The sequence below is a fragment of the Schistocerca nitens genome, chromosome 6, assembly GCF_023898315.1.
Source record: "Schistocerca nitens isolate TAMUIC-IGC-003100 chromosome 6, iqSchNite1.1, whole genome shotgun sequence".
Lineage (NCBI taxonomy): Eukaryota > Metazoa > Arthropoda > Insecta > Orthoptera > Acrididae > Schistocerca > Schistocerca nitens.
This window is the reverse complement of record NC_064619.1, coordinates 725454186-725469301: the sequence shown is the minus strand read 5'-3', so window position 1 is coordinate 725469301 and position 15116 is coordinate 725454186. Positions and strand designations below refer to the sequence as shown.

Genomic DNA, 15116 nt, shown 5'->3' with positions numbered 1-15116 from the left:
TGCTTTCAGCACTCATTTTAAACAGTAGGCAAAAACAATCGTCTTTAGAAAAATTTCTTGTAAAAAAGGATGTACAATATTATACATTACGTTACTGTTTTACAAACATTATTAGTACCTTTCGGAATGGAACGCTGTGCCCTACTTTTATGTGGATTTCTCAGAGCAATATGTTTCACATAACAAGTGTTTCATGTTGCGAGTAAGACCCAGAAGCGAATTATGCTCGTTAAGCGTCATTACACTGTATAATCAATTTGTAAGGAAGTAGGTCTTCTTTCTAACTTCTCTAAGTTATTTACTGTATCTTGTTCACTTAGTTGTCTATCAGTTCATGAAATAAGGTTAACAGTCTTACATTCTTTTCAGTTCGGAATTAATGTTAAACGAGGTGTAATTTTAATAATAAATAAATTTCAGTTTTCTTACATTACGTTTTTGTACTAGTTCTCAGACAGGCACTAGGCTGGTTGTTTTACTTACGTTCATCCAATTTCAAAAGAAGACAACATTTCTTTCTTTAATTAGTTGCTAAAATATCTGGTATAGACTATGTTACTATAAATTATGTACTCTAGTAGTATTTAAAAGATTTTTTAATTGTATAAAGCGCAATCAAGATAACAATGGTTCACTTCACCGAAATGACAAATAACAACACGAAAGAATGAGATATGAACTAGGCAGCAAGCAACGACGACTTCGTAGCAATCCCGATCAAACCGCAGAGCTACGAAAATACAAAGTCAACACTCAATTGGAGGTGAGGTCAAGCATCCTAGACGCCCTATATAGAAATTTCTATACTTCGCGCCTTGTCCCACTGTTGCCAATCCCAGGGATCTATTGCTTTGTTCCAAACACGGGTGTTGAAATGAATTCTAGCAACCATGGTGCGAAGTCTTGCACTTGAGCTGTGAGTGTGTTGTTGCAGCCATTTTGTGTCACATTTCACCACGAGCGTCTTTGAAATGCGCTTCAACGAAACAGTCTTGTTCTGTGTATTATTTTACCACAATAGTTGGACGTCACGAAACCTAAATTGTCAGTCCTACGCGGCATTCTGCACCCGCACCGCCGTACTGCCCGGGGGTTAATGTGATCCTCCTCTCCCCCAACAAACCTCTCAGTAAAAGAACTCACTAATTCAGTCCGTACAGCACTTAGTGGCCCTTGCTGCCCTATTTGCATACTCCAATTATCGAAGATTTCGAAAAGCATCGTGCCACTTCCGGCCGGTGCAAGTCTTTGCTTATATAACATATACAGCGCGGGATTAGCCGAGCGGTCTTAGGCGTTGCAGTCATGAACAGTGCGGCTGGTCCCGGCGGGGGTTCGAGTCCTCCCTTGGGCATGGGTGTGTGTGTTTGTCCTTAGGATGATTTAGATTAAGTAGTGTGTAAGCTTAGGGGCTGACGACCTTGGCAGTTAAGTCCCATAAGATTTCACACACATTTGAACATTTTTTAACATAATCAACAGGTTTGAATTAAATTAATGTTCCTTACTACAGATAAGTGCCACAACTGAACCTGAATAACTTAACAATGTGCTTTCATTACGTTTCTGCTATAGCGGATGATGCATCATAATAATGGCCACGCCGTAAATTCTTGTCGTATCATTTAAAGTGGTTCAATTGGAATTATTCCCGCGGCTTAGACACCCCGAGCAAGAATTTGGACCCCCCTGCGGGTAGTGAACCGCAGATGGAAAAACACTGGCATAAATAAACAAAAACAATTATGAATGTCATTGTTTAATGATCCCAATCAAAAATATGTTTTTACCAGGGGGAGATACACGCAAATATAGTGAGCGCTCTTATTTGGTAGTGCCTTCGAGGGATCTTCGTCGTCACTTTACCTACCCACAGTTAAAGAGGTGTACCGAATACAATACAAACTGCACACAAGACTGGGATCGAACTGCCCGTCTTCACGCTACCGAAGCAGGAGAGGAAAATTTCGTCGCGGAACCTCCAGACTTACCACATGAAAAAGAGACAATTCAGATATGATGAACTGGAAATGTCGATTGTTGATTTGGGAGCAATACTCTTTGAATTTTGGCATAAATGAATAAATTAAACTTTATAAAACACAAGGGAAAACATGATGAAATATGCAAAAATTGTGAACTACGTAAAATACGGATAAACCGTAACATAAGGGAGACCTATCAAAAATACGGAAGAGAGAAGAAAATGTGATTAAAATATGGGAGACGCCACTAAATACGGGTGACCTGTTAGCCCTACAGCTAACACTTGCACATAAAATAACAGTACTCACTATGGCTAACGACGGTAACTGTGTTGACGGGAACGAGGACATCAGCCCAACATACAGTGATGACTAAAGGAAGGGCATACAGCCTATGCACTCTTTTAACATCACAATCTGTGTGAATGGTGTACAGCTTAGTCTGCATGGACACGAGCGAGTAAAAACTGCGCGTTTTCGCAGCGAGATAGCGCCGTCAGAAATCGGTTTAATGCACACAAGACGGTATTGCAGTGATGGTCGCGCAACAGTACTAGACTGTAAGCCAAACATTATGCACGTAGGCAGAAAAAAGCAGGCAGTGTTTCCTTATTTCGTTTATGACTACATCAGGAAACGTAACAGCAGGTTTTTAACTCACCCAATAGTTAGTTCATTGCTTCGTAAAGGAGCTAAAAAATTCAAATGGTTGAAATGGCCCTGAGCACTGTGGGACTTAACATCTGAAGTCATCAGTCCCCTAGACCTAAAACTACTTAAACGTAACTAACCTAGGGACAGCACACACATCCATGCCCGAGGCAAGATTCGAACCTGCGACCGTAGCTGCAGCGCGGTTTCGGATTGAAGCGCCTAGAACCGCTCGGCTACAGTGGCCGGCCTAAAGGAGCGTTCGTGTCACTGTTTATGGATGTAATACTCAGTCGGTGTCACGAATGTTTGATGAAATAAACTGCGTTGTCGGGCATAGACGTAAAAACTATTACTGCATTTTCTAGCCAGGCATTCGGACAAAAATATAAAGCAATGAACACAGACAATTTCCATTGTTTTTTGGTACTTATTGACATCAAAATAGCTTTATAGAATCTAAACATAACAATGGCCTGTTTCAAAATTAATATCTCACTTCTGCCCAATTTCAGATTGTAATGTATATGTCAAATGCTGAAAAAAACTTTAAATACTACCTTTGGTGCTTAAAAATATAGAGAAAATTTACGTTCATTAGTGTTCAAAATATAAAACAAAAGAAAAATTAATCAGGTAAGTTTCAGTTCAAGGTAGTTTCACAAACCCTGAATTTTAATAAATTTTCATTCGTGCACACACAGGTTGCAGACTGAGTTATATCGGTTGAGCCCATAGAAAGTGATTTGTTTTGTTCCTTCAATAACTCGTTGACATTCATCATCACCTGATAATTATCAAGTTCAGATTCAGTATCGTGTTCATTATTGCGTTCAGGATCACTTCCGTTGGCAGTTTCAGTAGAAATGTCTTCAATATCTTCCACCTCATGTAACCACTGTTACTGTTACTGTTACAACATAGTCCATAACGTGTGTAATCGACAGCTGTAACTAACTACTGGTATAAGTTGGTCTGTACAGCTTAGTAGCATGAGGACAGATTCACTGGATAATAAAACGGTCACCTCGCTACTGACAACAGTTGCAAGGTGTTGTGGCACAGACGAAGCTAAGTTAAACGTAAGATACATAGACATCTGACTTTAACTGCGCCTAACCAACACTGATTGATTAGAATGGGCCGGTGTGGCCCCTAGCTTTTATACCACATTGTATACGTTCCCGCAGACTTCCAGTTGGTGGCAGAGCGGTTCTAGGCGCTACAGTCTGGAACCGCGTGACCGCTACGGTCGCAGGTTCGAATCCTGCCTCGGGCATGGGTGTGTGTGATGTCCTTAGGTTAGTTAGGTTTAAGTGGTTCTAAGTTCTAGGGGACTGATGACCTTAGATGTTAAGTCCCATAGTGCTCAGAGCCATTTGAACCATTTGAACTTCATGTTGGTTTCTAAGTTTGAAGCACTTAACACCTTGTAGATCTTGATGTCTGCCTGTGTTGGAAAATCCATAGGACAGTAATCAGCTTTACACGTGCCAAGTCGACCAATGAAAGAAATCGAAAGCAGTGGTATGTACAAATCCAATAACGACATGCTTTGCACTCAGTCACCTTACCTGTTGCGACCACATTACATACTTTCCTGCGAGATTTTTCCGGTGCAGAAAGAATATTCGAAAGGTCTTCGTGAAAATTCAGTATCTGAGACTTCCACCAACACTTTTTCAACTTATGATACAAGCCAAGATTTCACGACCGTTATTTCCGTCTTTGGTGAATTCTATCTTATGGCCATTATGTCACAAAGGCACATTTCTTGGCACTTGGCCAAAAGTTTCGTCCTACAGTCCTAGAGGCATTGTCAGAGCATGTAAAGACTTAGATAGCACTATAGGCTCAAACACAGGAAGCTGACACATATCCACGCAACTGTAGGTTCGTGACGTCATGAGACCGCCTCCTAATATGGCGGAGTTCCGCTGGCGTATGCTGCGGAGCTTGTAGTGGGGAGGAATTGGCGCTGTTTGTCTTGTTTAGCACTAACGTTCACAACATATGTAATTTAGATCCTTCTTCTTTTCTATTTAAATTGTTTCTGTGCTTTCGAATTTATGTGGCGTCTCAGTAAGTCATAGAGTTGTAATCAGTGGATCATAATTAAACCATAGCAATAGGGAAACTAACGTGGTGGATATCTCAGTCGCAGAGCACACGATCTGCTGCTGCCAATTTACCTGTACTTCCCAGACGACAGTTGCTCTTGTACGATGTTGCAGTGCCTGTGTTATTCTGATTACGATACAAAGCTCCTTGGACATGCATGCAATATCTTATTTATCTGCCGATACCGGGCAAACGGCTTTCAAGCACAGTGTCTGACCTCTACGGGAATATACGTGATGGATGTACGAGTACAGGTCGTAGACGCATGGTTGACGGCATATGGCAGTTTCGATAGGGTTGTTAGTCGTGTACGGAAAGCAAAATGGTAAGGCGACCGCTCGCGATAATCGGGAAATCCGGGTACAAATTTTCACTGTCGTTATTCCGTTCTACAGCTGACGGTAATCCTTATTCGCAATTGCGAATTCATTTGACTTGCTCTTGTGTTACTTAAGCTTGGTGTTAATGCTTCTTTTTTGTCTTTCTTAACTACACTTGAACGGATGTACACTAGAGTGCATGTACGGAAAAACGATTTTACTGAAAGTGTAGGGCAGGAAGACAGCATCAAACTAAGGAATTTGAACATAGGAAATAGGGGTCCAGTGAAAACGGGGGTCAGTTTAGACATTTGCTACGACATACTTACGCTAAGTGTAGGTACTCTTTGTGTAATATCAATCTCATCTTTCGTTTACTTGACCTTTTTAAGACATACTGAAACATCAAACACGGATATGTGATTGTTTTCATTTTTAAAGAAACGCTGTATGGTACGACAGCTAGGTACAGTTCCCATGTATCACGTGATTTGAGTTTTCTTGTTCTCATCGTGACGATTGGTGAGTCCAAACATATTGTTTACCTGTACTGTTTCTATTAATTCCGTTTTATTTTGAGTAAAGACGTCCATATGTCAGTTTTCTTGCAGCACAGAAAGTATGTCGCTGCGCCCCTAGTTCCTATACTCAAATTCGTTTGTTTACTGCGGTCTTGCTGCCGAACACTTTTGGCCAAATAGTTTTTGAGCACCCTGTATGTTCCCGCTGTGGCAAGCGGCGATAGTATAACATGCAGTGCTCAAATCCGCCCATCATTCTTGTTAGATAAAAAACGGTGTCGGATCTGTCTCTTCTTAGTACTGTGCTTATGCAATCTGTGACAGTTAATGCGAATCGCGAATGGAAGGAAAGCTTTCATTTTGATTGTTTCTTTTTCACTATAATTTCAAGATGTTGTCACCTCATTTAAGTGTTTACTGGTATCTGAATTTTTATGGTTTCTGATGATGTCTTCAGCGTTAGAAGACGAAACTCTTGGCAGAGAAATATACCTTGGACCACAGCGTAATGCCGGTAAAACTAAAATCACCGAAGACAAAGATGCATTCGTTCAGCTGTCACTGGTACGAATAACTTTTCTCCTATCTGAAAAATTGAATGTAACTTTTTATTTCAGATGATTTCTTCAGAAGAACGGAGAAGATGCGAGACTGGTTCTTGGAGCAGGACCGCTACATCTCGGACGAGAGCAAGAGGCCTCCTGACAACCACTACGCCGACGACTTGTTCGGAATGGCGGGCTCCTTCAAGAAGCTCTCAGTAGACTGACACCGTTCCAGTTAATATTGTAGCTTCTGTTACTTGTGATAGTAAACTGTGATACACAGGGTGAACTGGGAATCCACCAAAAAAAATGCCAAGCTTTTTTGTGATAATTTCTACTTTGGTGTAACGGACCCATGGCCTCCGGTGGTTCGTTAGAGAATAACAACATTTCGTTTGACGTTTCCTTGTTGAGGTCTTCAGTCGAAGCCTGGTTTAGTACAGAACCCAATGCTATTCTATCCTGTGCTCAAACGTCTTCACCTCTCCACACGTACAGCAACCGCCGTCCATCCCACCACTTCCTTCCACTACCGAACTGACAATTCCCTGATTCCTGTGGATGTCTCATATCAACCAATACCTTCTTTCAGTTGAATTATACGCTTTCATTATTTATTCGACCTACCCATAAAATCTACAGCATTCTTCTGTAGCACCACGCTTCGGAAGCTCCTGTTCTCTTCTTGTCTGACTATTTAATCGTCCACATTTCCCTTCGATACAATGCTACACTCCACATAAATACCTCCAGGAACAAAACTTAATTACTTATATTCAATGTTAAGAGATTTATCTTTTTCACAAATGCTTCTTTTGCGATTCCCAGTCCGCATTCTATATCATACCTACTTCTGTTATCGTCAATTATTTAAATGCCTAATCAGCAAAATGGTCAGTGTCTCATTTTGTAAACAAATTCCCTCTGTTCGCCACATACAATTGCCTGAACTTTAATTCCGTTCCAAATATCTCATTAATTTCCTTTACTGCCTCAATATCCAGACTGAATTACATGTACGAAAGGCTACAGCCCTGTATCAATTCCTCCTAAACTACCGGTTTCCCTTTGAGCCGTTAGAATCTCGTAACTACAGTCTGTTTTCTGTACAAGCTCTAGAACTTTCAGTAACTGCATTCTTTCCCTTTTACCTTCACGGTTTCCCAGCCAACACTGTCTTTAAATCTACAAGCGCTTTAAAAATGGGTTTGCCTCTACTCAGTCAATCTAAGTCGTAGGATCACTATCGCCTCGCATCATTCTATCTTTTTCCGGAACCCAAATCGATCTTAAAAAAAAAAAAAAGAAAGAAAAGAAAAAAAAGGTCGGATTCCACCAATTTTTCCATTCTTCTGCAAATTAGTCGTGTCAGCATTCTGACACCAATTTCTTATACAGATGGCTCTCTAATATTCGCACCTGACAGCGGCTGCCTTCTTTTAATCAGTAATAATTACAGATTTCTCACCTGATCCCATTTCTGCTTTGTATCCATATTACACTGAAAATATCTGGTGATTGGGATAACAAAACGAATAAGTCATAATGAAATTATTACTCTGTGATAATCCACCAGAGATCACGGCTCCTTTATACCAAAATAATTAGGAAATGTCCTTGAACAATCTCTGGAATTTTTGTCAGTGATTCAGGTTCACCCGGATATGTCGTACGCGTGTTCATCCACAGGGACTAGGTCTATGAGACCTCACTGCATGCTCCGAGTGTCTAATATGTATCTTGTATGAAACTGAAGAAAGAATAATATTGTGTTTTCGATTCTTCGATCTTAAACATTTTCTTCTTTTATATTCCCTCATACATTAACGTTAGTAACAACAGGCTCGAAACGAAAGAAGATCTTCTGTTCAGAGTTATTGCAGTCATCATCACTGAATGTCTGCAACTGCTCCTACTGTTGTTTAAGTGCGCTGAAGATATGCTTGTAGCCACGACAGTACCATATTGACTCAAAACTCTCCAGTCTTCCTGCCAACATGGATTAGTCCTGGCAAACACGGGAAATACTGGTTTGAAAAGATCTCACTCCACCTCCCCCCCCCCCCCCCGCCTCTCTCACTCTCTCTGTCTCTCTCTCTCACACACACACACAAACACACAAATACATCTCCACCTGTGTCAGATATGGTTCGTTTCGTCGTCCACGGGACCCAAAAGGGAACATTCACAGACTGTCGTAAAGGACTTCCACTCAGTTTCTCTTACATCCCATCGCGTAGGAAAATAATTACGAACTATATAAGGTTGGCGAAGAATGTCCAAGGTCACCCTCAACAGACTTAATAACGGATTTTGCAAAATACAGAAAAATGAATTTTCCACACACAGGTCCAAACAAAACATACGGCACTGAGACACAAACTACGACAGCAACTTGTTTCTGTACTCGTACTTGAGGAACGATGCAAAGAATCCACGACATGAACAGCATTACCATAGCAACACTGTTTCTGAGAATCTCAAAGTATTCTGACACTTCGTGAAATAGCTTAGTGATCTAAACCTTCAGAGCAACGTGTTGTATAACAATGTCCTGTCTAAACAGAAGAAAACAGACCGAAAGCAATACAAACGTTTGTTCATCACGATCAGATTGGGGGAGAAACTTACAGACGACTCATGCAGGAAGAAACACCCTGGTTTGTGATCATTTGAAAGCAAACAGTAAAAAGGCATAGGTCTCGGACTGACCACGGCGCGCATTCATGATTTACCATTCCAAATCCCCAATGAAACCATTAGAAAACTGCTGGCGCCCTACGGAACTCAATCACAAGTGCTCCGGGAAAAATAATAAATCAACAGACGTTACAACGTGGACAATGTGGTTCGCGTAATGTGCATCGATTTTAGAACACACAAAACCTCTTTGTTGTTGGTTCTAGTAAAGCTAGATTCACTACTTCAGGAGGCCGAGCATATACACTCCTGGATTTTGAAATAAGAACACCGTGAATTCATTGTCCCAGGAAAGGGAAACTTTATTGACACATTCCTGGGGTCAGATACATCACATGATCACACTGACAGAACCACAGGCACATAGACACAGGCAACAGAGCATGCACAATGTCGGCACTAGTACAGTGTATATCCACCTTTCGCAGCAATGCAGGCTGCTATTCTCCCATGGAGACGATCGTAGAGATGATGGATGTAGTCCTGTGGAACGGCTTGACATGCCATTTCCACCTGGCGCCTCAGTTGGACCAGCGTTCGTGCTGGACGTGCAGACCGCGTGAGACGACGCTTCATCGAGTCCCAAACATGCTCAATGGGGGACAGATCCGGAGATCGTGCTGGCCAGGGTAGTTGACTTACACCTTCTAGAGCACGTTGGGTGGCACGGGATACATGCGGACGTGCATTGTCCTGTTGGAACAGCAAGTTCCCTTGCCGGTCTAGGAATGGTAGGACGATGGGTTCGATGACGGTTTGGATGTACCGTGCACTATTCAGTGTCCCCTCGATGATCACCAGTGGTGTACGGCCAGTGTAGGAGATCGCTCCCCACACCATGATGCCGGGTGTTGGCCCTGTGTGCCTCGGTCGTATGCAGTCCTGATTGTGGTGCTCACCTGCACGGCGCCAAACACGCATACGACCATCATTGGCACCAAGGCAGAAGCGACTCTCATCGCTGAAGACGACACGTCTCCATTCGTCCCTCCATTCACGCCTGTCGCGACACCACTGGAGGCGGGCTGCACGATGTTGGGGCGTGAGCGGAAGACGGCCTAACGGTGTGCGGGACCGTAGCCCAGCTTCATGGAGACGGTTGCGAATGGTCCTCGCCGATACCCCAGGAGCAACAGTGTCCCTAATTTGCTGGGAAGTGGCGGTGCGGTCCCCTACGGCACTGCGTAGGATCCTACGGTCTTGGCGTGCATCCGTGCGTCGCTGCGGTCCGGTCCCAGGTCGACGGGCACGTGCACCTTCCGCCGACCACTGGCGACAACATCGATGTACTGTGGAGACCTCACGCCCCACGTGTTGAGCAATTCGGCGGTACGTCCACCCGGCCTCCCGCATGCCCACTATACGCCCTCGCTCAAAGTCCGTCAACTGCACATACGGTTCACGTCCACGCTGTCGCGGCATGATACCAGTGTTAAAGACTGCGATGGAGCTCCGTATGCCACGGCAAACTGGCTGACACTGACGGCGGCGGTGCACAAATGCTGCGCAGCTAGCGCCATTCGACGGCCAACACCGCGGTTCCTGGTGTGTCCGCTGTGCCGTGCGTGTGATCATTGCTTGTACAGCCCTCTCGCAGTGTCCGGAGCAAGTATGGTGGGTCTGACACACCGGTGTCAATGTGTTCTTTTTTCCATTTCTAGGAGTGTATTACAACATACACAGGATATTAGATTTGAGGAGATTAGTGTTTAACGTCCCGTCGACAACGAGGTCATTAGAGACGGAGCGCAAGCTCGGATGAGGGAAGGATGGGGAAGGAAATTGGCCGTGCCCTTTCAAAGGAACCATCCCGGCATTTGCCTGAAGCGATTTAGGGAAATCACGGAAAACCTAAATCAGGATGGCTGGAGACGGGATTGAACCGTCGTCCTCCCGAATGCGAGTCCAGTGTGCTAACCACTGCGCCACCTCGCTCGGTAGGATATTAGATTTCTTTATCTAACTCTGAATAACATAAAATACCTAAATTGGGAAACAATCCATGCCCACAGGACTAACATACGTACTTTTTACTGTCACTGCGCCAAGACGTAAGTAATCTTCCAGAAGCGGCGGCGCACGGAATCTTTTGAAGGTGTGTTTCTCATTCGTTGCTGTACGAGGCAGCGGTTACCCTCACTTGTGGTTCAGTCACGAGGCTTCAACTTTGACTTAAAACCAACGCTTTTCATACGTTTCATATTAAATGTCCTCGTATACCATCCTTTTTTTACTAACACTTACTTACGACTTACAAGGTTAGTGATAGTAACTAAATTGAATATATTAACTTACACATATAAACTGAAGTTTTTAAATATATTTAAATTTTATAATTAATCGTTCAATATTGCACTGAATAAAATAAAATGGGAAAAAGAAGAATAATGGTAGCAGGAGTAATCGAATTCCAGCTGATAAATTGCCAGCAGGTGAGCGTCACAGCTGGGTTTTCATTGTGCCACGCTTTAGACACCACTGACTCGTAGAAAAAATACTGTACGAACAAGCTCTAACAGCACTGCAATACGTAGGTGAAAAGCTACGTCGGACAATGTACCTCACTCTTGTAATACTACAATAAGCTGTCCTGACAAGACCTTCCTACACTCAACAACGTAATCTGTGTATCTTGAGATAGTCGTCTGTATTAACGACGTCACGTAAGATTTGATATTCAGCTTCTCTCGCTGTAAATCACACTACAGCTCGCTACGACATCGCTATGTACTAAAGAATGGACACAGTAACACTTTTCGTGGTGTAATGTTGTCCGATAAATGGGTATTAATTACAAAAGCGCATTTGGCTCTCAGGGTTCACTAACTTCGAAAGAACTACCACCAAAGCTAGTATCAGTCACCAGAAAAATACTAAATGTGTGTGTCTACGGGGAGTAGGGATGATGTATTTACTTTAGCAACAACAGCAACCTAAAGTGAAGCTTTGACAACACAGCTAAACATTTTCTCAACAATATAAGTACCAGAAACGATAACTTTCATATATAACATATGAATCCGTCATATAGATCCGTCGCCTGTTGTAGTTCCTCCTCTTTTAAAGCTTCAATGAATAATCGTAAATACACTCTATTAGTGTGAACGTTATAAATTTTTACGTGTACTGAAGAATGCGCTCACATGGCAAAGATATAATTTAATATTGTTTAACTCTCTTTGTCAGTCAACGATAAGTATAATAATGTCCTTGACTGTACTGAAACTTTACCGTAATAAACTAGTTCGTTAATCTCAATCTTTCAGAATTAAATGGAATAACTTTTCATTTGTAATTAATCACTTTTCAATAAAATGTAAACTTGCTTTTCGTATCTAAATAAATCTTTCCGTTCCAAGTTATTATCTGAAAATTACTATTCATTTTCTTTAATCTTCACTTTAATTTCTTTAAACTTTGCCTTTATCAGTATTCCAGCCTTTTACTTTATTTACCTTTGGAATTAATTTATTATATAGAAATATATTTAAGATATTAGTCTCCTTTGAAGTAAGCATTTGATTATTTTTTGTCAGTCTGTGTATTAAGGACAAGGCTGGTACTGACTTTTTCGGCTTACAACCGTTAATTCTTTATTTCCTGCAATTAATTGTTTACAGGTACAAGTCAGCGTTATACTTTACGAGTGCTGGTTCTCTATTCCAAACTCCCCTAAACGGAAATGTAATAAAAAAAATAAAACAAAATACCTAAATTTCACCGTGTTGCGTTTTTTGGGGTTGCCTAACAAATGGTTCTTCATTTGTCGTTTAGGAACAAGGAGAAAAGCTATCAGATCTGCAATCAACTTTCGACTGTTTTTCAATAAGCAACTTTTACGTGGGACGACCGTTCTCTTTAATACAGACCACACATTCAGCATCCAACGTAATTTAAGGAACCTATACGACGCTCACGCCGAAGTCACATACTAAATCCTAACCCAAATATCGCCAAGTCACTCCTCCTTAGTGCTTGCGTACATCTATACAACCACAATAATACAATGCAACGCTACTGTCCCTTAGTGCGCGCTAAAATAACTAAACGACTTCGCGTGAACACGTCTCTTCACTTACACCATCCAACGGAAAAGCTCACAAAAACACTGAAACACGGTTTACCTACAATCTCGTGGCTATTAAAGCAGCGTAACGCATCATGAATCACAACTAGAAGAAACTAATCCGACACTTCACTAAATAGGAGCCTTTCCTACACCTGGCGAATCTACACTGTACAAAATCCGGCGAAATAATCATTTTCTACACAAGCCGATAATCCTCTCAAAATATCTTTCTAAACGACTTAGAACTGCTTTGAACACACTTGAAATATATCCCCATTGCAGACTAATTCACGTATCGTATGTGTGAATTGATGTCATGACACTCTTGAGATAATCTCTCGCGCGGCTCATTGGTGAACAGTAATCGGATACTACTCTGAAATTCTGGGAGTACAAGCGAAGAACCGTTATCTGTGAAAAACAAACCACGTCAATTCTCTCTTTAACAGTAACTGCTTCTTCTTTGGAGTCGCCGGCAAACGTTTGCAGTGGCCAGCTGCATCGTAGTTGTTATCTTTGCCGCACGCCACGATTTAGCAGTCGACTGGGCGTAGCAAACTCGCTGACTTGACAGGACACAGCTTCTCTCGACCATCAGCTGTCAGATATCTGAAATATTTTAACACAAAAATACAAGAAAATTGTAGAAAAAACTTAACAAACTCTTCATTCTCCTAACATTTAAAAATCAATAGTACGTTGAGACAGTACAAACAAGTGAGGCGCATTTTTCGAGCTGAAAACTGTTTGGCGTATTGAGGCACCGATACGCAAACTGGTCCTCAAAAATCCCTCACATTCTATTCACAAATCCTTCCAGTACGTTTTGCCTTTTCCTAGAGCACACTCAGGTGAAATATTCCCAGAAGCTGAAAGAGGCATCTGACTACTTCTACACGCATAGTTTGACCCAAATCGGCGAGCCCTATTCCATCATTGTACCATTTCGCCTATTGAAGCTTCGTCTCTTTAATCAGAGTACTCTAGTTCTTCGTAATACTGTGAGAGTTTTCGGACAACTTTGTTGTGGTTTGTGAGTAAACTCCCATTGTCTGTTTCTAAACCTTCCGTGAGTGTGCGTCCACGGTTTCTCTGATGTCTGAATAAATGATACATCGTTGTCAGTTCGCCTTCTATAAGAGATTTTGATTTGTTCTTGATACCCTGCATTTGTCTCCGTTTAACACTTGTCAGCTTATTCGTTTTATTTCCTGAATGAGCTTGTCTATCACACTGTAGTTATGATACAACACCCTCAGTAGTCTATAGTAGAATTCAATAATCATTTAGCGTCTCTGGTTTTTGAGAGCCATAATACATTAAACTTCCTCTTTGGCTGCAGAAGCCCACTATTCAGCTTTATTTACTGTGTATTCAGATATTTAGGTGTCATCAATAAATTCGGCTACTTTGCTGTTTCTCAGATGCGAAATGTTGAGCGTCGTCTCGTATCTATACCTTATGCTAAGGTGTTTATCTAAGTTTACAGCTTCTTCAAGGGCACAATATTCAGAGAAACAAGCCAATATCACCTCAGTTGCAAGGATTCTTTCACGTATGGTTAAGGATGCATGCATTCTGTCTAGCTAGCTGCGCAAAGATGAGGTGAAGAACGTATACTTCACTAAGCCGTGATCCTTCGACTCCAAAGTGTCTGTCCGTAGTTAAAAATGACCAGCTATTAAAAGGTTTTTGTTACTTCTTCGTAAGGGTAAATACACACATCAAAAAAAGCTTTGCATCACCTCGGTCCAGAGAGTTTCGGAACCTAAACAGAAAATTGGAATACAGATCAACATAAACATAATTTCCGCCCTTTTTATTGCTCATGAAAACCACACATTGTTGGACCACGATACAGCGAGACCGTCGGACGTGGTGGTCCAGATTGCTGTACACACTGGTACCTCTAATACCCAGTAGCACGTCCTCTTGCACTGATGTATGCCTGTATTCGTCGTGGCATACTATCTGCAAGTTCATCGAGACACTGTTAGTCCTCATTGTCCCACTCCCCAACGGCGATTCGTCGTAGATCCCTCAGAGTGGTTGGTGGGTCACGTCGTCCATAAACAGCCCATTCCCATCTACCCCACGCATGTTCGATAGAGTTCATGTCTGGAGAACATGCTGGCCCCTCTAGTCGAGCGATGTCGTTATCGTGAAGGAAGTCATCCACAAGATGTGCACGATTGGGGCGCGAA

At 42.1% G+C, this 15116-nt stretch overlaps 1 protein-coding gene across 2 annotated transcripts in view; it reads left to right on the top strand.

Moving 5' to 3' along the window:
* Positions 1 to 7919, top strand: part of LOC126262197 (retinol-binding protein pinta-like) — a 257634-nt gene extending 249715 nt beyond the window's left edge. The window contains exon 6 of one of the 2 annotated variants that reach the window (XM_049958613.1): positions 6216 to 7919. In XM_049958613.1, the coding sequence (XP_049814570.1) occupies positions 6216 to 6367 (152 nt within the window). In that variant the 3' untranslated portion in view covers positions 6368 to 7919. The remainder of the gene's footprint in view (positions 1 to 6215) is intronic. The other variant, XM_049958612.1, reaches the window with a different exon arrangement.
* The last annotated feature ends 7197 nt before the right edge of the window (positions 7920 to 15116 follow it).